General features: G+C 40.4%; 1 protein-coding gene across 2 annotated transcripts in view; it reads left to right on the forward strand.

The window, feature by feature from the left end:
• The window catches only part of MED13L (mediator complex subunit 13L), a 149,448-nt gene that overhangs the window by 63,624 nt on the left and 63,679 nt on the right, over positions 1-22,145 (forward strand). For both annotated transcript variants that reach the window (XM_060785459.2, XM_067473261.1), the window contains exon 4: positions 6,121-6,204. In XM_060785459.2, coding sequence (XP_060641442.2) covers positions 6,121-6,204 — 84 coding nt within the window. The remainder of the gene's footprint in view (positions 1-6,120; positions 6,205-22,145) is intronic.

A 22,145-nucleotide genomic window follows, 5' to 3' on the forward strand; every position in this document is an offset into this window, starting at 1 on the left:
TTTATTAATGACTACAATGAAGTGACACCACTCTGATGGCCGAAAGCGAGGAGGAGCTGAGGAGCCTTCTAATCAAGGTGAAAGAAGAAAGCGCAAAAGCTGGGTTGCAGCTAAACATAAAAAAAACCAAGATTATGGCAACAAGAATGATTGACAACTGGAAAATAGAGGGAGAAACCGTGGAGGCCGTGACAGACTTTGTATTTCTAGGTGCAAAGATTACTGCAGGTGCAGACTGTGGCCAGGAAATCAGAAGACGCTTACTTCTTGGGAGGAGAGCAATGTCCAGTCTCGATAAAATAGTAAAGAGTAGAGACATCAGACTGGCAACAAAGATCCGCCTAGTCAATGCCATGGTATTCCCTGTAGTCACCTACGGATGTGAGAGCTGGACCTTAGGGAAGGCTGAGCGAAGGAAGATAGATGCTTTTGAACTGTGGTGTTGGAGGAAAGTTCTGAGAGTGCCTTGGACTGCGAGAAGATCCAACCAGTCCATCCTCCAGGAAATAAAGCCCGACTGCTCATTGGAGGGAAGGATACTAGAGACAAAGTCGAAGTACTTCGGCCACATCATGAGGAGACAGGAAAGCCTAGAGAAGACAATTATGTTGGGGAAAGTGGAAGGCAAAAGGAAGAGGGGCCGACCAAGGGCAAGATGGATGGATGGCATCCTTGAAGTGACTGGAATGACCTTGAAGGAGCTGGGGGTGGTGACGGCCGACAGGGAGCTCTGGCGTGGGCTGGTCCATGAGGTCACGAAGAGTCGGAGACGACTGAACGAATGAGCAACATAATGAAGGGTTAGAAGGCATGATCATCAAGTTTGCAAATGACACCAAATTGGGAGGGATAGCCAATGCTCCAGAAGACAGGAGCAGAATTCAAAACGATCTTAACAAATTAGAGAGATGGGCCAAAACCAACAAAATGAAGTTCAACAGGGACAAATACAAGGCACTCCACTTAGGCAGAAAAAAATGAAATGCAGAGATACAGAATGAGGGACTTGTGAGAAAGAGTCTTGGAGCCCTAGCTCATTTTTTATCTACGCAATTCGAAGACAGCTTTAGCTGTGATTAGAGAAATTAGGTACCACTAAAAAAAGCATGGGAGGTGTTTTACGACACCATAAAGAAGGAAGATCAGAGAATGCTGGGCGACCAAAAGGAAGGAGGAAGTCCTGACGGCTCTTTATCATAGAGAATGGAGCAACAGCACCCTCTGGACTCAAGTCCAACCTTCCATGGCACCTCCTGTTCTGTTCTGTTCTGTCTGTCTGTGTATTGTCTATACAAAGCAGCATTGAATGTTTGCCATGTATGTGTGCTGCGATCTGCCCTGAGTCCCCTTCAGGGTGAGAAGGGTGGAATATAAATAAAGTGTTATTGTTGTTGTTGTTGTAGACAAGAAGGTGAAAATGAGCCAACAATGTGATGCTACAGCTAAAAAAACCAATGGGATTTTGGCCTTCATAAATAAGAATGTAGTGTCTAGCTCCAGGGAAGTCATGCTACCCCTCTATTCTGCCTTGGTCCGACCACACCTGGAATCACACTGTGTCCATTTCTGGGCATCGCAATTTAAGGTATTGCGATTGATTAGCTGGAATGTGTCTAGTCGAGGGTGACTAAAATTATCAAGGGTCTGGAGAACAAGCCCTATGAGGAGCAACTTAAAGAGCTGGGCATGTTTAGCCTGCAGAAGAGAAGGCTAAGAGGAGACATTTTTATTTATCGAGTCATCAGCAACCAGTAAATTATATTACATTTCTAACAGAACAAAGCAAACAAACAGACAAAATACAAAAATACAAAATACAGAATACAAAATTTGTGAGTTTGGAGGAGGCATGATGAGGGCCATATATAAATATGTGAGGGGAAGTAATAGAGAGGATAATGGGGTTGGACTGGATGGCCCATGAGGTCTCTTCCAACTCTATACTGTTAGCTTTGTTTCTCGAATAGTTCTGACCTTGAGTATTAAGGTCCACATCCCCTTGTACGAACCTGCCCGGATCTTGAGATCTTCAGGAGAGGCCCTATTCTTGGTCCCACCTCCATCTCAAGCTCTGTTGTTGGGAACGAGAGAGAGGGTCTTCTTGGTGGATGTCCTTCGACTCTGTAACTCCCTGCCCATGGAAGCCAGAATGGCCCTCTCCCTGCTGGCAGGCTAAAACCTTTTTATTCAGATAGGGTTTTAAAGATGAAGGTTTTTAAGATATATTCAGGGGGTGCTGTGGTTTTTAACTTCAACCATCTTTTAATTGGTTTTTAACTGGGATTTTTTAAAATACTGTTTATATTTAATCTTGTTTTAATGTTTGCATATTTGTATATCTTAAGTTGCATGCTGATGCTTTTATGTTAAGCCGCTTTGAGTCTCCTGCAGAAGAGATAAAGCGGGATATAAATAAATAAATAATATAATATAATATAATATAATATTATATTATATTATATTATATTATATTATTACCATTATTTTGTGTAACTGCACAACATGTTCATAGTATATGAAATCATTGCTCATTGCTCATTGCTCATTGCTATTACTCATTGTGTATATACAGTCATGCTATGTTTTGCTCTTAGTTCCACTGATTTTGTACAAAGATCAATATGTTAATTCCATCCTTTGTGCATTTCTAGTATTTGACTGAAATGTTAATCTCTTGTGTTGTGATAAAGCCATTGGTCTTTTGTTTTTATGTTTCAAGTCTCCTTTGCGTTGTTTTCGACGTATGATTTGTTTGCAACAGAACACCATCGGTTCAGTGGCCTAATGAGTCAGTTTTAATCATTTCTTCATTGGCTGTTGACTCAAAATTTGCTAGAACGGTTGTGTGGGCTTGCCTTCCAAGGCAACTTAAAATATTCACAAGGAATGCACAAAATACATCTCAAATTATAACTGAAATTATGTGTACCCTCTCTTTTATCAATAGATGTCTAATACTGACTATTGCTGCTTCTGTTTTGGTATCTATGATACCCATAGAATTTCTTCCTGAAATTCAGTCAGATTATGTGTTGAGACAGAAATGCCCTGTACATTGTCTTAGCTATCATCATCTGTTATTTGGTTCTTGCTCTCCCAGAAATGTACATGGATTTCCTTATTCTCCTTTTCCATCCCTGTTCTTCTTTAAAAATTGTAACCCATTCTTCTAAAGTGTACACTGGCAGAAAGTGAATGCATTGACAGGTAGGCTATGAATGCGGTTCATAAAAGTATACCTTCCAGTGCTCTCTGAAAGCTGTATTTAAATCAACATGTTTTAATGTATCGACCAATTAGTATGCACTTGCTTAAGAAACATCCTGAATTACAAACAGGGAATGTGGTTTAAATTGGTATTTTCTCATGTTAATTTAAATGCCTATTTAAAGTGTCGTGAATCAGTTTGCTGTTTGGCTATTAACTGCCTGTTTACATAGATGAGCTACATTATTGATTTGTTAATGTTTTGTTTAATCCAAATTGGACATCAAGGTCGGTCTGTCCATACAGGCATATACCGTTTTCTTATCTCTCTTTTTTCAAGCTTGATGTAAAGTTTCCTTTCCATGTTTTATTTCTTTTATCAACCTTTCTTATGTTCATTTCATCTCTATCCTCAAAAACTGTTCATCTGTTCATATGCCAATGGGGATAACATTTGGGATAGGCAGCCAGATGCTTTCCTGGTGTTTTCAAAAGCAACATCCATAAGTACCAACCTGCATGTCCAGTGCTCAAGACTGATGGGTATTATAGTCCAAAACATGTCAAAGACACTGGCTTTTCTTGTTGTGTGATTTCAAGTTGTTTCTGACTTGTGTTCACCCTATCATGGGGTTTTCATGGTAAGATTTGTTCAGAGGGGGCTTACTTTTGCTTTCTTTTGAGACTGAGGGAGAGGGACTTGCCCAAGGCTACACAGTGGGTTTCCATGGCTGAGATTAGTTAGAAACCTTTTCACTGTCCTATTTTCACGCACCAAGGTGCTACTCTTGACCTCTATGGTGTAAGTCCCAAGAGTCTTTGGCCTTGTTAATCTTGTCAAGACTAAGGATTGACTGGGCCAGTGTGGCTTTGTGAATTTGCTGCTTGAGCAAGGATTTGAGCTTAGGACTTTCCCATAGTAGTTAAACCACGATCCCACATTGGTTTGTAGTTCCCAGTTGCTACTTGGAATTGTTCTCCCTCTTCCCTCTATTTTCCTGGTTTGCTTTCTGTTGACAAACATGTTCTATGTTCATAATCTCAAATAACCTTGGGTTCAAAGATCCCTGAGTAGCTAAATATAAAGCCATGATTAACAAGATGCACTGATGATTCTTTGACAGATTTCTCTTTTGTACATTAATTGAAAGAGTCACCCTCTTTCTTCTTATCTTCTATTCATATAGGATCTAATGCAATGGTTGTGACATTGTATTAAGTCAATACATTGAGAAATCCACTAGTTTCATTTTTAGAATCATAGAATAATCATAGAAGAATAAAGTTGGAAGAGACCACATGGGCCATCTAGTCCAACCCCCTGCCATGCAGGAAAAGCACAATCAAAGTACCCATGACAGATGGCCATCCAACCTCTGAGGCAGAGAGTTTCACTTCTAAATAGCTCTTACAGTCAGGAAGGTCTTCCTAATCTTCAGGTGGAATCTCTTTCCTTGTAATTTGAACCCATTGCTCCGAGTCCTAGTTTCCATTGCAGCAGAAAATGAGCCTGTGCTCTCTTCCTTATGGTATTCTTTCACATGTTTTTATGTGGCTATCACGTCTCCCCTCAACATTTCCTCTTGGCTTGTAAAGTGTTTGAGAAAAGTAATTACTAGTGAAGTAGACGATTCAGTGTAGGATAGGTATACCAATAATTGAATGCTGAATGTGGACCATCTTGTTGTTTTGAACATAGATATTGTCCTGTTTTCTGAAAAGCTGTGATGGAGACTTTACTTGAACGATGAGCCTGCTGCCTACCTAGTACAATTACCTTTAAAAAATTCTTAGTAAATGCTAATGCTCTCTACTATTTCATCTCCTTGCCTCAGTTGTCCTCTAACTGTTGGGATACTATGCTTGGAATGTTATTAATCTTATTATTGTTATTACTCTTATTAATGTTATTACTCTTATTATTACTCCTCCTAAAGATTTCTAAAAAAAATACATTTGCAAACATTATGGGTTTTCCCAACCTCATGATGTCTTCCTCCTAAGTGTAGGTACTACTTTTTTGGCTACATAAGGATAGGTACTTCCTATTAGTATTTATGGTGACAGATCTCTGAATAAAATGTTGAAACACAGGGATGAATCTACTGTTCTAGGATAAAAGCCAAGGAGGAGTACTGTTAGTGAATCATTCATATTTATAGAGGCTTAATTTAACATTATTAAAAGGTGTAATTATATTGACATTAAAATATTAATTTTGTATCAAGGCCAGTGATTTAAAGTTGTGGTGGGGAAAGGTTGACATATGGATCACTTGTGGCCTGAAGGATGCTTTTGCAGCCATTACCGTCTTGTAATCCTTCACTTCCCCCAAATTTGGGCCTTTTTAAAAAAATGAAAAATAACCAGTAGGCCATAGTCCCTAATTAAGGCATCCTCAAACTGCGGCCCTCCAGCTGTTTGGGCACCCAACTCCCAGAAGCCCTAACAAGCTTGTTCAATTGTCAGGAATTCTGGGAGTTGAAAGCCCAAACAGCTGGAGGGCCGCAGTTTGAGGATGCCTGCCCTAATCCAAAACAAAATTGTTGTTTTATATGATGCCAGTGCCAACATCAAATAATAAAACGAATCCAGTCTTCTGTGCTTGTTGAAAATGGTGAAATCTGTTTTTCTGAAACATTAATAATTTTACTATAATCATGGGCATGTTTAGTTTGGAAATAAACCTCCTTAAGGATGACTACTCCTCAGTTTCAGCTTGATGCAGTCCGGACTGGAATTGAATAGGGACCATTTCATTTAAATGGTAACTTGGGGGCAAGGTTACCCATTATTACATTAGAGTCTAAGCAAGGATGGGAAGAGCTTGGCAGAGTGAAGATGATGAGTTTAATATTTCCAGCACTTACTGAGTAATTATGATGTGTGTGTGTGTCGTTTTTTCTCCCAAAGATGCCTAATGGATAAGAACTTTGTAAGGATTGGGAAATGGTTCATCCGGCCCTATGAGAAAGATGAAAAGCCTATTAACAAAAGGTAAGGATCTCAACTACTTGGACGTAAACTATCGTATTGATAACACAATTAGGATGCTTAAATTATGATATTTTTATTCCTCATATATCCCAACAGTTTGTCCGTTTCCCCTCTTGAGTGAGGTCAGTGCTGTTGCATCAACTCCCCCCTTGGCCAAATCTTTCCTGCACTTGAGCAGCCTTCAGACTTGTTGCCTGTTTTAGGGAAGGCTTTTTGAATCTGTTGAAATCATGGTTGACTTTCTTCCTTCTGATTTCAAATTGTGTTTTAAGAGTTGCCTGAAGGAGATGTTTTGTCTGCTTTCCCTCCTTCAGCATATTTACATACCTGCTTCTTCATATTTTGGAATACATGACTACACATTTCTCAGTGGTCCAGCCCTGAAGGTCAAAGCAAAGGTTCAAATAACATCAACCATACACTTATCTGTTTCATCCAGGGAAATTGTTTTTAGTTTGTTGTAGGAGCATGTATTTACTCCTGGATTACTGAGGATGGGGCTTGATCTCGTCATTGGGGGCAACTTGCCCTAACATGCTGCCTCAATTAACTAATAAAAAGTACTGCATGTTGAGGTTAGCACGACCAGAAGATTGTCCTAGTTATGTTTGTAGCTCATGAGTGTCTTAGAAAGACAACTTGATCCAAGAGTTCCAAAAGTTATTACTGAGAACGAGTGGTTAATTTTGTAAATTAGAAAGTAATAGAGTGTGTCTAAGAGAGAGATCTGTCCAATTTGTTCAGTGATTGTGTGCATATTCTTTCTAGCATGTTTTTAAAGCTTGCAGAAACTCAGTTGTTTTTTCTTTTATAGAATGTACTGGAAAATAGAGTATCCTTGAAATTGCCCCAAATTGATTGAATGCCATATGTGTTACTGATCGACAGAAAACATTTTTGTAACATCATACTCAAAGGTTCTTTTATGCTCTCTTATTCCTCTTAACATTCCTATCATAGCGGCACAGACATAGGCTAATCCTAGCCAGATAATACAAACACAATTGGTACAGAAATATTGTGTGCAGGGAGACATTAATTGGCCATTCCAGACCAATCTCCGGGTGATTTAGCTTCATTTTTTAAAAGTCTAGTCCTAGTGCAGGGCTCTTATTCAGAGCTTGGCTTTGCTTAGCAAGCAAGATTCAAGTAAAAATAGCAGCACTGCTTAGCCTCCCCCCCCCCCCCATCACCCTGTTGTTGTTTGTATTCCCTGCTGTGAAGAAAGGCAGGAGTGTGTTCTGGTTTCCGAGGTTCTGTTACTCCAGCGTTTACTTTATCAGTTGCTTAGTTTGAAAGTGGAAGTTTGCCCCAAGACTGTAATTTTTTTAATTTTTGCAGTTTATAGCCTTAGCAGTTTTTTTTTTCTTGTTAGCAACATATATGCGATTTTAATGTAAAAGACAGCAGTCTTTCCCAATAATTTAGTAACAGTCCGGGAAAGCTTGGAGAGACATTGTATGCACCATTGAGCAGACATGTGGTTCTGCAATACAGAATATGCTGATCAGAGGACTCCAGCTTGCCTTCATACTTGTGCCATTCCTTAGCTGACATATCACTTCCTTAGGCAAGCTGATGTACATTTTTGGATATGCATTCTAAGATTGAGCACGAAAGCTCCAAAGCCTTTAGGATGAGAGAAAAATGTGGTTTCAGGTCCACAAAATAGTCATTAATTCCCTTCCTTCCCTTGGTGATAGTTAGTCCCCCCACCAGGCATGTAGCCAGTGGGAGGGGGGGGGGGGGCTCGGGGGGCTTCAGCCCCCCCCCCCCGAAATTCTCATGGTGGTTCGCAAAAGGCCTTACTGGTGCATTACTTAAACTGTTATGTTTATTCATATCATGATCTGATCACCATACTCAATATATCCCATATGCATGGGGGTATTGGGGTAATGATACAAAAGGTGTGCTAGGGTAGACCCTCTTTCACTCAGACTCAGCCCCCCCGTAACTCAGCCCCGCCCAAACCCCCCCCTAAAAAAAATTCAGCCCCCCCCCCCGAAACGAAATCCTGGCTACGGGCCTGCCCCCCACCCCAATATATTATATCCCTGGTTGTTGATAATTGTCATGGATGGTGCAACAGATGCCCCTTTTGCTCTTATTTAACCCAAGTGGGTTTAAATACCCTGAAGATCCCATTAAATTTTAAAACCTAGGCAGGGCCAGACATGGTTATTATTTATCTGGAAGACCATAAAGGACAACCAGTTACTGTCAGCTGAATTTCAGAATGCAATAGCAAACTGCTTCTGACTATTCCTTCTTAACATCTATGATGTTCATAGACCCCATCTACACTGCGGTATAATGCAGTTTGAACTGCATTATAATGGTCAGTGTAGACCAGGCATGGGCAAACTTCGGCCCTTCAGCCAGCTTACCAGATATTAGGAATTGTGAGAGTTGAAGTCCAAAACACCAGGAGGGCTGAAGTTTGCCCATGTCTGATGTAGACTCATATAATTCAGATTGAACTGAATTGTATGAGTCTATACTGCCATATAATCCAGTTCAATGCAGTTAACCTGCATTCTGAAACTGCATTATATGGCAGTGTAGATGGGGCCATAGATTACCAAGAGTTGATCAGAAGGTACATGCAGACGTACTGTTCATGTACAGATGCTGTCTATGTATAGATAAATTCAATAGAGAATCTTCTTTTAAGAGAGAGATAAACAAACTCCAAAATTTTGGTTGGATGTCTGAGATACAGAACCAAGGTGAAGTAGACCATAAGAAGAAACCAGTGAAAAATAGGTTCTAACTTCCTGGGTTTTTTTTTTAATTTAGATAGTCTTGTCACTGAGATGCTGAATTAAAAATGTGGTATACAGCTTTGTGTTATATCTGCCAGGAGAAAAATAGACTTGTTTTATGACCCGTGTCCACAGTGTGTAGGATTTGTACTTGAACTTTGGGGATGAAATGGTTTTAAGAATGTGGCTTGCTAGCTCTCCTTTACCATTGTGTTTTTATTGGCAAGGACAACACTTATTCTGTTTCTGGTGCAATTGTTTCAAGAGGTCTTGTGTTTGTCTGAAGACTGACTCATGCAATGAATGCCAAGGTGATTTTGACTCGTCAGAGAGCCCCATCAAATGTTTGAGGTGCTTTGTCGTGACAACTCTATACTGACAAGTGGCCATGATATGTGGACGGTACTTCAGATCCTGGCTCTTCGCTTGCCCACACACTTCTTGTGTTCTCATTGCTCTTTCCAATACTGCTTCTATTGTCTGCTTTTTATAGTGAAGTGCTGGGTATATTTGGTTTGAAGTACACAATGTCCCTTCTTGAATATGTTGGGGCGTCCTAAAGAAAATCTGCTTGAGATAATTTGCTTGTTGAGCTTCAGTATCTATTGGAAATATGGTATCTATTCAGTATCTATTGGAAATATGGTAGCACTTCATTCACTCAGCTTCTAAGACTCCCCCCCCCCCTCTCTCTCTTCCTTCCTCAGACTTACAGATATTGTCTCCAGGTCTATTTTTTTTTTCTTTGGGAAACTTGGAATATTATGCAGTCTGGCTACTTTGGGGGCATAGTAATATTTTTTTCATGCATTCCTGATTTCCCCCCATGAAAAAGCCCTACATCAATTTCAAGGACTGTATAGCAACAGTCTGTTGAGGTTACTTATGCAAAAGGTGAATTAATGTGTTGAAGAGGTAGTAAGTTTTGCATTGCTGACCCTGAAGGTTTCATGTCACATAGTGTTTTCTACAGAAAGGGAGCCTGTGTGCATAGATTGCACTGAGTTCAACATTTTGAGTTGTATCGACTTTCTGAATGTATGGTACATTTTTTTTTTGTAACTTCTAATATGGTCTGATATATTTCTTTGAAGTGGGGAGGTTCACCTTTATATTTCATCCTGTGGGTTATAGGTAGTATCTGCGACTTGTACTGAGTAGACTAATACTGCGGACGACTACTGTAGTGTGTTTCAGGAGAGCAGATAGCACGCCCTTTCAGCTTACGAATTCACTTGGTTGCCATATTTATCATTGTGACTTTGTATATTGAGTTTAAAAGATCAAATTGTCTGTTGGTGTTTCTAAGAGTTCAGCCTAACTTCTCTCATGTATAATTTACAGAGAAGGTTTTCCTGTATTCATGAAGGGTAAAGGGCAAACTGTTTAATGTTAGAATGTTTTGATTATAAAATTATGTTTCAGTATTTTCGTTGTGACAGTAATATAAACAATTCATAGTTCACAAGCTGACTGTGAAGAATGCATATTCACTTTCTCACACTTCTTTCTTTGTCAGTGTTATATAGAGCTGTTCTAGGTGCCTTCATGGGAATGTCTCTGTTTACTCAAACATGGGAAGCGTCTGAGCATTGGTGAGCAGAAGGGGAGGACCAGTTGCAGGCTGCATTATCTAGCTACTGAAGTTCTAGGAATGTTTAAGCTGCTTTCCTCATTAGACACTCAAAGCTGGCAGAGTATGTAAAGGATAAGCAAAAGACCCCAATGTGCCATTAATTAGATTTGTCAGGAGTCCCAGTTGTGCATCCTGTCACACAGTGTTGTCACTTACTATATCCATAATGAATTGTCTTAAGGGCATCAGTAAATACTGAGCAGCTCCTTTTTAGTGTCTGAATGGCTATTCTAATGGGGTTGCGCCTGCATGAAAGCTTGAATTGTACAACAGGAAAAAAAACTTTGTTTTGGGAAAATGCTTTGCCCCTTAAAACCAAGGCCTGCATCCTTTTGGTAGTTCTGACTCATGTTAACCATCAAATCAATTGTTAAATGATGAGTCAACACTTACATAAATCCCATTGATTAATTGTGTTTACTGTACTTGGGCTCTGAGGCAAAATATTGTACAATTCTCCACTGGAATAACCTTTAGAGCAAGAATCTTAAGCCTTTAATTAACTTTGTGAATTAACTTTTAGAACTGATGCAACTTTTTAAAAAATTCTTGCACATATTTACACATGACAGAAACCTTGGAAAAGTATGTTATTACCTTACAAGCATAAAGTTTTTAAAATATAAATAAGAAATGTTGTGCCCCCATAATTTCATTACAATTTGTGTATGTGTCTGTATTTCTGTGTCATGAAGTTACGCAGGTCTAAAAAAGTATATTGACAACATGAAATTTTTGGAAAGTTCTGTGGTAGAGCATGTATTTTGTTGTAGAAAGTTCCTTATTCGGTCTATGACCCTTCTAGGGAGGGCTGGGGAAGACCCCTGTTTCAAGGGCTGGCCTAAGCTTGGTCCACTGCAGATACTTAAACTATTAGTGGGTCAAATAGGAAATTATCAATAGGGCGATTCCTGTTCCTATTGGGTAGCTCCTGGAGTATTGGTGCCATTGTCCATGGTATGCTGAGTAGCCATCTCCCTTACTTGCAGAACCATTTGAGCGTGTAATAAAACCCCACCATGCCCTGATTACCATTAAATCATGTGAGTTGCAGAAAATGCAAACTCCAGTAAGTTAATTGCCTGATGTGAAGGAAGCCATTTCTAAAGAGAAGGTGAATTACAGCGTCATTTGAAGGTTTTTACAGCTTTGGTGGCTTTGATTTACACATTCAAGGGAGCAACACCACACCATGTCGAAGTGTCGGGTGCTTAGCATTAAATATTAATTGCTCAGGGTTTTGGTGAGAGGGAACCTCAATCAGTGTTGCATGTCTCGAGTTAAATAAGATCACAGGGACCATCTTTCTTTGTAGCAATGTTAGAGATATGAAAGCTTGAGAAAATTGGGCAGGGGACGCATTTTCATTTATTTCCATTGAAAAATCTGGAAACTTTTGAGGACTGTCGGGAAAGCAAAATCACAGACAAAGTATTCTTTTTTAAAAAAAAACGAGTCAAATATCTTTCTAAAAACAAGACTGGAGTGGCCTTTATAGTGTGAAGTGTTCAAGTCTGCCAATTAAAAGGATAATTCTTTTCCTAATGTAGACATAGACCCTGCTCAACTATATTGCATTTTTGTGCCTAATGAATGAGTGATGGATGCCATCTTCAAGAAAGGAACGTATTGGGGTGCCTCCATTTCATTAGGAATGTGGAGCCCCCAGTGGCCGGCAGGTCACAGGTTCGAATCCGGGGGAGGCGGATGAGCTCCCTCTATCGGCTCCAGCTCCTCATGCAGGGACATGAGAGAAGCCTCCCACAAGGATGATAAAAACAACAAATCATCCAGGCGTCCCCTGGTCAACGTCCTTGCAGACGACTAATTCTCTCACACCAGAAGTCACTCCTGACACAACCAAAAAATAAATAAATTAGGAATGTAACTTAGCATCTTGGTAACTTAGATAAAATACCTTAAATCCTCTCCCAATTAAAATTCTATCTGATGTTCCATTTGATAATACACTGTTGAGGAGATCAGTATTTTACATGCTACATTTTGTATCCAAAGATGCCACGAATCTAAGACTGACTGCATGAGACTATTACTTTTCAAATAATATAATGTATTAGGTTTATTACAAAGCTTGTGGTTTTGGTTTTCATGTTTTCCTAACTTCATAGATGGCAAAACCACAGATGGATGTGATTAGTTACAGTAGCATAGGATGCAGTATTTTTCATTTCTCTCTCTCATAGTATATATATATATATTTGCAATTTTGCTAGTCTTGCATTTCCTAGAAATCGACAAATATGTGTATTCCAGTTCCTGGAAAACTCAAAGGGAGTAAACCTTTCTGCAAAGTCCCATTCTTTTTAGGTTCTAGGACTCCAAAGATCAGCATGAAGGCTTATGGTTGGATCTGGAATGAATATAGAAGGTTAAGCTGCCAGGAAATTACATTCTGTAGCTTATTCTTGTAAATAGATGAACAACTGCAGTCTGAGCTAGTTGAAATTTCAGATTTTTTTCAAAGGTCGTAGGGATCATAGCTGATTTGTCAGCCTAGGCTGAAGGAAGTCACTCTGGCGACTGTGAAACAGTAATATCATCAATGTTAAACATGTTTTCACATGAAACGTCTCCCTAATGATCTCTGTAGTAGATCTGTAATTGATTAATGAACTTAATTGCATGGGGTGTCTGATTAATGCTTTCAGGCCTTTGCACAAGGGCTATTTCCTGAAAGGATATAACATTACCTATATAATATTCCTGAGGAGCTACATTCAATTTCAATCCTGAATGGAATAGAACCATTGAAATGAATGGGACTCATAGTCACCATGTAGGTAAATCCCACCTGTTTCAGGAGGTATTTGAGATTGGGAACTAAAACTGGTTTTGGGTCCTCTAAATGGTTTGGTTTCTGAGGTTTGTGACATACATGGATACACAGTCTCTTTATTCCCCCCCTTCCCCCCCCCCCCCTTTTAAAAGGTTATGTTGAATCTAGGAGCTGAGAAAATCTACTTCCATTGATACCCTGCCTTTTTCTGGCAAGCTGGCAGTGGAGCAGCTGTCGCTCTTTGTTCCATTTTGCTTCTTCTGTATACTGGCCTGTGGCACTTGTGCTCATTCTTTCCCTCTCAGGAGTATTGTCAGTTCTAAATTAATGTTTCTGCCTATATGCTTCTTCTCTAGGGTGGGAGGCCTAATGATAAAACATTTGTGGTATGTATTTTTGCTCACTGGGCTGACATGTTCGTATTTGTATGAATAGCTTATGTACCTGGTGTTGCCTGGGTATGCGTTTTCTAATGCTGCTTATTAGAAATGTCCATTGTTTGGTTGGAACCTAACTCTCATCATCTGCTGTAATTCTCCTCAACCCTGCCAGGATTTTAAGCTGGATCATGATGGACCTGTGTACCATGTACATCGTGGGTGGGATATGCACAGTTCTCTGGATATGGATGAACTACAACTTCCATCATCTGTTAATTAACACCTTACCCAACCCTGCCAGTATTTTAAGTTTCATCATGAAGGGTCTGTGTACCAAGTTTGGTCCATATCCATCAAACCTGGTAGGAGCCATCTTGGAACATACTTATATACAAATATATATATTTGCTTTTGTAATATAGTAGCTTAGGTACCCAGAAATGCCTGGGTTAGGTATTTTGTAAAGATAAACATTACCAAAATAGTCATTGTTGGGTTTAGCAATTTGTGATCGTACCAATTAAAGTGCATAAGTATGTGATAAACTTCAACTCCCATCATCATAATTGGTCATTGCCCTTAAATCGCAGTTAAAGTTGGTTATGATGTGTATGTGTGCCAAGTTTGGTTCAGATCCATCGTCTGTGGAATTCACAATGCTTTCTAGATGTAGGGTGAACAGCAACTCCCATCATCCTCTGCCACTGCCCCCTAAACCCCTCCAGTATGAAGTTGGTCATGATGGGTCTGTGTACCAAGTTCGGTCCAGATCCATCATTGTTGGGGTTCATAGCGGTTTCAGGATGTGTGTGAACTGCAACTCCCACCATCCTGGGTCCATCCCCAAACCTCTTCAGTATTTTCTTTTGGTCATGGTGGGTCTGTGTGTCAAGTTTGGTCAGATAGATAGATAGATTAGAAAATGATTTCCAACTCCTAGGCATTGTGGTTATTGTTAAAGTCATAGGGTTTGCTTTCTTTTTTCATACACCAGCACTACATTTTAAGCCTGCTGAACCTCCAGCTTTATCCTTTTTCAACAAAGCTTTTAACTTGATTGGATATTCATGTACCAGAATGATGATCTACACACTGTCTCGATATGGACGCAAATAGGATTAAGACCCTGCGCCCACCCCTCAAGCATCAGAGGAGAAAATTACTTCTGCGATACCTTGTTTGGACTTGTGCTTCATAATCCACTTGTAATTTACAGTGACCTTGCCTCAAAGTTTATTATGTCGAAACAAGTGTAGGCATTGTAAAAATCGTAGGCTTTGTTCTGTGTTTCCAGATGTCAAGAATTCCAGTAAAGACACTGATACCCAATGATGTGGTGCAGTACGAAATAATTCACAGGTTTGGGATGGAAATTAAATGGCCTTTAAAGATGTTAATCTGACTGATCATTAAAAATATGAGAGTGAACAAATTGTGGTAGTCTCATTAGACATAATTGCTTATGCGCTTGTCATATAGGGACAGTAAGCAGCCTGCATATGCCACCAATGATAATTGCTGGAGAGGATAAAATATAATTGGAACTAGTAAAGGCAAAGGCCTCCCCCTCTCCCCCCCTTTTTTTTAACACCTAGCTGAACAGGCAAATCAGTTTTAAACAGAAAAGAGGTTGCTTATTCTGGCTGCAGAAAAAACTATAGAAACCATTAAAAACAACTTTAGCTGCATACAATATCAGCAACATGACCCCACCTGCCCCACATCAGTCCGTCTTAAAGACTGTATCTATCAACAGTTTAGAAAAGAAACCTGAAGATTTTTTTAAGGGACATGGAAAGGCCGCTTATCTTGGAAAAACCATTCACCTGTGAACAGGTTATCTAGGAAATTAGTGACATCGACTTTCTTGATGTCTTTCATAAAGGTCCCCATGCAATATCTGCCAAGGTGCTTTAGAGATCCAATTCGCCAAGTTAAGAGCAAGGGTTGTGCTCTTTCCAGATCAAGGGTTGGTATATGGATTTTTGCTCAAACGGTGTGTGTAATAGGAAGACTTGCTTTTAAACATCACTCCTGTACCACTTTGTGAACCAGGAGCTCTTGAGAGAGATGTTCAAGTGTCTGTTATTGGTTTCTAAAAGTACTTGAATACACTGTTGAGGCGGTGACAGACTTTGTATTTCTAGGTGCGAAGATTACTGCAGACACAGATTGCAGCCAGGAAATTAGAAGACTTTTACTTCTTTGGAGAAGAGCAATGACCAATCTCGATAAAATAGTGAAGTGTAGAGACATTACACTGGCAACGAAGATCCGCATAGTTAAAGCAATGGTATTCCCTGCAGTAACCTATGAATGTGAGAGCTGGACCACAAGGAAGGCTGAGCGAAGGAAGATAGATAGGTTCTTGTGGGTTTTTTCGGGCTATAGAGCCATGTTCTAGAGACATTTCTCCTGAGGTTTCGCCTGCATCTATGGCAAGCATCTTCAGAGGTAGTGAGGTCTGTTGGAATTAGGACAATGGGTTTATATATCTGTGGAATGGCTGGGGTGGGGCAAGGAGCTCTTCCCTGCTGGATGTTTCAACTGATCACCTTCATTAGCATTTGAAGGCCTGCCTGAGCCTAGGAAAATCTCAAATAATATGCTGTGTCCAGGCTGGTTCATCAGGTGCTCTGCATATTATTTGAGAACACAGAAATGCTGAACCACACAAACAACCACCATGTCAGACTACACAGAGAAGCCATTGAAATCCACAAGCATGTGGACAATTTCAACAGAAAGGAAGAGACCATGAAAATGAACAAAATCTGGCTACCACTATTAAAAAACTCTAAAATTACAACAGCAAAACAACAGAGAGGAAACAACCAGGCACATCTTAACACCTCCCAGCAAGAGATTTTCCCAGGCTCAGGCAGGCCTTCAAATGCTAATGAAGGTGATCAGTTGAAACATTCACACCTAGCTCCAGCAGGGAAGAGCTCCTTGCCCCACCCCAGCCATTCCACAGATATATAAACCCATTGTCCTAATTCCAACAGACCTCACTACCTCTGAGGATGCTTGCCATAGATGCAGGCGAAACGTCAGGAGAAATGCCTCTAGAACATGGCTCTATAGCCCGAAAAAACCCACAAGAACCTAGTGATTCCAGCCATGAAAGCCTTCGACGAAGATAGATACTTTTGAACTGTGGTGCTGGGGGGAAATTCTGAGAGTGAATTGGATCGCAAGAAAATAAACCAATCCATACTCCAGAAAAGAACCCCTGACTGCTCACTAGAGGGAAGGATATTAGAGGCCAAGTTATGGCCACATAATGAGAAGTCAGGAAACCCTGGAAAAGACAATGATGCTAGGGAAAAATGGAAGGGAAAAGGAAGAGGGGAAGACCAAGGGCAAGATGAATGGATGGTATCCTTGAAGTGACTGGCTTGACCTTGAAGGAGCTGGGGTGGCCACAGCTGACAGAGAGCTCTGACGTGGGCTGGTCCATGAGATCATGAAGAATCGGGAGCAACTGAACAAATAAATAACAAAAATCACACACACACACACACACACTCACATATGCACATGCATGGATCCTTTGGATCACATAGGGTAGGGTTTACACCCCTGTGGTGTTTGCTTCACTGTCTGCCCCCCTGTTCAAAAGATTTCACGTCACTTTCAGTCTCTGTGATAGTTGGATTTTGAAAAATCTGCCTTGTTGTGAAAACAAGGATTGGTGATAAATTTTCAGTGAAGACACCCCCCTCCCCCGATAATTCTTCCAGGAGTGAATTTCCCTTCCTATTGGTAGATTTTTCTCACTTCCTATTGTCTCACCCCCGTTCTTAATTAGGAGCCGTTTGTAAGTTGGATGTTTGTAACTTGAGGACTGCCTGTATCATTTCAATAATTATTTTTTAAACTTTATGTATTATTTTCCCATTTATGTTGCATGTTGATGTTTGATTTTGATGTAAATTGATGCTATGTTTTTTGTCATATCTGTAAGAGTCTGATTGGCTCCTTCATAACAAATTACACATGTATAACTATTACTGTCCAAAAAGAGTACAACCAAGGTTTGCTGGCGTTTGAGACTGTTGCAACCCATTCATTTTCTGACTGTCTTTCTGTCTGTGTCTTTCTTTGCCCAGTTAACATCTACTGTTGGAGCCCCTCAGCACTTCCCTGTTTCTTCCATGCTTCCCTGATCTACTCATCTTGAAGTTCTACTTGGTTAAATTGCCTTGGAGCAAACTCTTCATTTCTCTTGGGTTTATTTTCAAGGCCTTAATATTCTTTGCTCTTGTTTCCCTCCTTTCTTCTGAAAAATGGGTCAATGGGCAAAGAGAGTAATCCAGCAGCAGAAATATCATCTAATGCAAGTTCTTCAAACTGTCCTGCTTCTCAGATTGTGCCTTATTACTCCCTTATCTTGTGGTGTACAAAAGATCTTCACTTCCAGCATTTCAGACATCTGTAGAAATTCTCATTTTGGAATCTGGGAGCTGTAGTTTTGTGAGGCATCAGACCTATTTGGGTAACAAGGTTAAAAGCCTTATAGAGTTGCAGTTCCCAGGTTTTTCATGGCATTGGGCCATAGCAGTTGGAGTTGTGTCCAACTGCATTAATTCTCGTGTGCATATGCATCCACAGACCTAGAAGATGTACTTATGTCTCCATGTAAAAGAAGCACAAATACTTCTTACACAATCTGAACAGCATATGCTCAGATTGTGTGATTTTAATAATGTGTTTTAATGTTTATATTGCCTTAATTCTTTGTCTAAATGTATATGTTTATTTTATTGTCTGTTGAAATGGCATCAAATTGCTGCCAATTGTAAGGCCACTCTGAGTCCCCTTTGGGGTGAGAAGGGCGGGATATAAATATAGTAAATAAATGAATCTGTGAGGGAGCAACCTCTTCCTCATGTTCTTTTGGGAAGCATTTGGTACAATGAAGAGAAAAATCTCTCAACTTTGAGAGCATGTGCATCATAGCGCCTCCTGAACTTCTGTGGACCCTTCCTTCATAATGTGCATTGAGCCTTGGATTCCTTAATAAGCTCACCTCCCTTGCTATTTGAGAACAAATGCCACATCTGCCCTTTTAAATCTTCTACCACAGTGGTTGAGGACCAGGTTCAAGCACCAAAGTGACCCTCAGCAGCGGCTATTTCATTGGAGTCATTTTGCAATGTGTGTTTTCATGTTTGAGGATGTGAGAAACTATCCTTTCAGTAGCTTCCAATGGATTCCTCGCTGGGAAGAGAAAATATGACTGCCCAAGACTTTCCTTAATGGTTCTTCATCTCACCAGGAAAGACTAAATGTTTCGGAATAGAATAGACCAGACTGGTCTGGAAGAAAAAAGGAAAGAAGTTGTGATGCAGTGACATGTGACGTCATGACATGTGACGTCATGACATGTGACATCATGACATGTGACGTAGTGACACGTTCCCCTTCCCTTGTTCCTTTAAATCAGTGGTTCTCAACCTGGGGTCCCCAGATGTTTTTGGTTTACAACTCCCAGAAATCCTAGCCAGTTTACCAGCTGTTAGGATTTCTGGGAGTTGAAGGCCAAAAACATCTGGGAACCCCAGGTTGAGAACCACTGCTTTAAATGGTTCTCAGTCAGACAAACATCAATAAAACATTAAATAAACTAAAACATTCAAATGAAAACAGTGATAATAATAATATGTGAGGGCGATCTGGCTGTGACATCTGTCACCTCATTGATCACCAGCGTTGATTCGGCTGATCTGGCTGGCTAGGCAGGTGTCCCCTTCCTCCCTCACCACTCCATGTGCATCCCTCCCGAAGCTGCACGCTCAGTGGAAGAGGACAAAGTCCCAAGTATAGAAGGAGTGTACTGAGGTCTCCAGTCTTCGGTCCCGGTATACGATAGCTGCGCTCCCCTGCTAGAACCTCCAAACAAGCTCAAGGACCATCTATAGTTAAAAATTAGCTGCCATCAAGACATAACTAAAATGCCAGAATGACAACCTCATATGGGCCCATTTCAGCCTACTTGAGGGCAAAAGTCTGCTTAAAAAATCAGGTTTTAGGCTGGATCAGAAGGATTCAAGGGTGGGAGCTAACCTAATCTCTTTTGGTAAGGTATTCCAGAGTCAGGGAGCTACTACAGAGAAGGCCCTCTCATCCCCACCAACTGCACTTGAGATGGTGGTGACAGAGATGGTAGTGGCACTGAGAGAAGGACCTCCCTTGCCAATCAATTAGAAACATGCCAGTGCAACACAGTGTCAAATTACAAGACCGATAGGATGTTAAAAAGAGCCTTGAGAAATCGGCAGTTTTCAGCATGCGATTGCTTGACTCTCTTTCAAGGCCGCCTGAATAAGGAAACTCATAATCCTAGGCAGGAGTCTTTCAGAAGTTAGAATTATCACCTGTTTTGGCAAGTTTATGCTTTGTCAAAACCTGTGCTGTTTCTTGCGGTTTCCTCTGCATCCTCCTTTCAGAGGTGATTAAATAAGTTAATGTTGATGATGACGGCATCTAGAACTTTGTGCTCTGGGACAGAAATGGGGTTGACTTCAACTAAGGTGGTACTGTTACATGAATGAGTATTTAGTAGCCAAATGATGAGTAGTTGTCATTCATATCTAAGAGCAAATGTATTTATTGCATCTCCTTCCCCTGAGCAGAAATCTGCAATCTCTTGAGGAATGAATGAGGTGTGGCAGGAAATCTGTGAGTTATAGTAGCTGCAATACCTTTCCCGTTCGGGTGCATTTCTTCTGCAGGCAAGGTATAGCTTGCCTGCAGGATGGATGAGGAATGGTTAAATGTAGCCACCCAGATCTATAGTTTCAATCCAGACCATACTCTTGGATGTATTCATTAAAAATATCCACTTTGTGATTCTGCCTCACTTTAGAGTCACTCTTTGAATATGATACTTGCAGAAGTGTGCTGGAGCCTACTGGAAAGAGATACAGTACTCTAATGTCAATCTCTTTGACTACCCCAAACATTTTCCCCAGAACACAGAAATTTCTAGGTACAACTGTACATTGTTTTGAGAGCTTTGGGTTAGATATGGAGGACATGGTAGCCCTTGTGGATTTGGTCCTTTGTATTTGTTGGGGAGCTTGTGGAATGAGTTGTTCATGGAAAAGGACAAAATACCAGCACTCAGTGCAATGTATACAGTTGCACTTCCAAGACATGGAGAGACTGCAGTGTTTCAACTGTTTCTTCCCCAGGAGACACACACGCAACGCTCGAGACAAAAGGAATATTTTTGCTTTGTTCTTGTGTAGCGTAAATGGCGCTGTAACTTAAACATTTGACTTTTCATGTCAAGAAGAACACAAGTCTCTCTTTATTTTTCTCCCTTTTGAATATAGAACTGTTGTGATTGTAGCACTCTTCATTTTTCAACCAGCAATTATTCATAGTGTGACATTGAGACATTAGCTGTTGCCATGGGAACCGGCTCTAAGTAGCAAAGATACAGGCATGATGTCAGTAGAAGAGCATTGCCTCAAAGCAAGTATGTGTCCAGGTGTTTTTTCCCCCAAAACATGAAATAAAAGAATTTAAAGTTGAGACTGACTTCCTTTCCCCCTTTCCATGCTTTACATGAGTGAATCGGCATGATTCTTTAGGGCTTACCATTGTTTTAGATCTTCTTTAAAAATGGCAGACAAGTGAAACATTGACTTGTTCTAGCATGATGGCTTTTACATAATTGGGAACGTTGGGAAATAATTAGGAGTATGGTATCCTGCAGTCTCATTGGGCTGCTTGGGTTCAAATCTCATCTCAGGGGGTTATGTGTATCCCTGGCTGTAGATACACATCAGTGTAAAGCCGAGAGAAAGATTAGCAGTGAGTTGTCATTCACTGTCAAGGACACCTCTGTTTTATGGTGTTTTTCTCTGTGTATATCTATGTATGTGATTGAGATTCAGAGGGAAGGCTATTGTGTCAAGCTACATGCCCCTCTACTACAAAGGCAGGCATCTTTTATTCTATTCCTTGCTTAGTGCTGGAAGGGGAGGGGGCTCCATTCCCATTCTGTTCTGTGGTTCTCTGGCGCCATACTCAGGAATACCTTGGCTCTTCTGTAACTCCTTCGCTGCCTGAAGGCATGCAGCCGTGGGCTGTGTGTATAAATTAAAGCATTGTTTTGCTTCAGTTTCATTTTCTTTTTACACAGTTTTAACAGTCTTAGCAGAAGGCATCCAGACAGCTCTTTTTTTGGTTTTTAGACCTTAGAAAACTCTCAGTGAGCAATGCCAATCTTAATTTTAACGTAAAATTGACTGCTCTAATTCAGGTGACAAGCAAAACACCCTGTCAAAAATGTAGGTGTCTGCTATGATGTGTTATAGCCTCCCCTCCTTTAGTATTTTGAT

This window comes from Anolis sagrei, chromosome X (genome assembly GCF_037176765.1).
Source record: "Anolis sagrei isolate rAnoSag1 chromosome X, rAnoSag1.mat, whole genome shotgun sequence".
NCBI classification, from domain to species: domain Eukaryota; kingdom Metazoa; phylum Chordata; class Lepidosauria; order Squamata; family Dactyloidae; genus Anolis; species Anolis sagrei.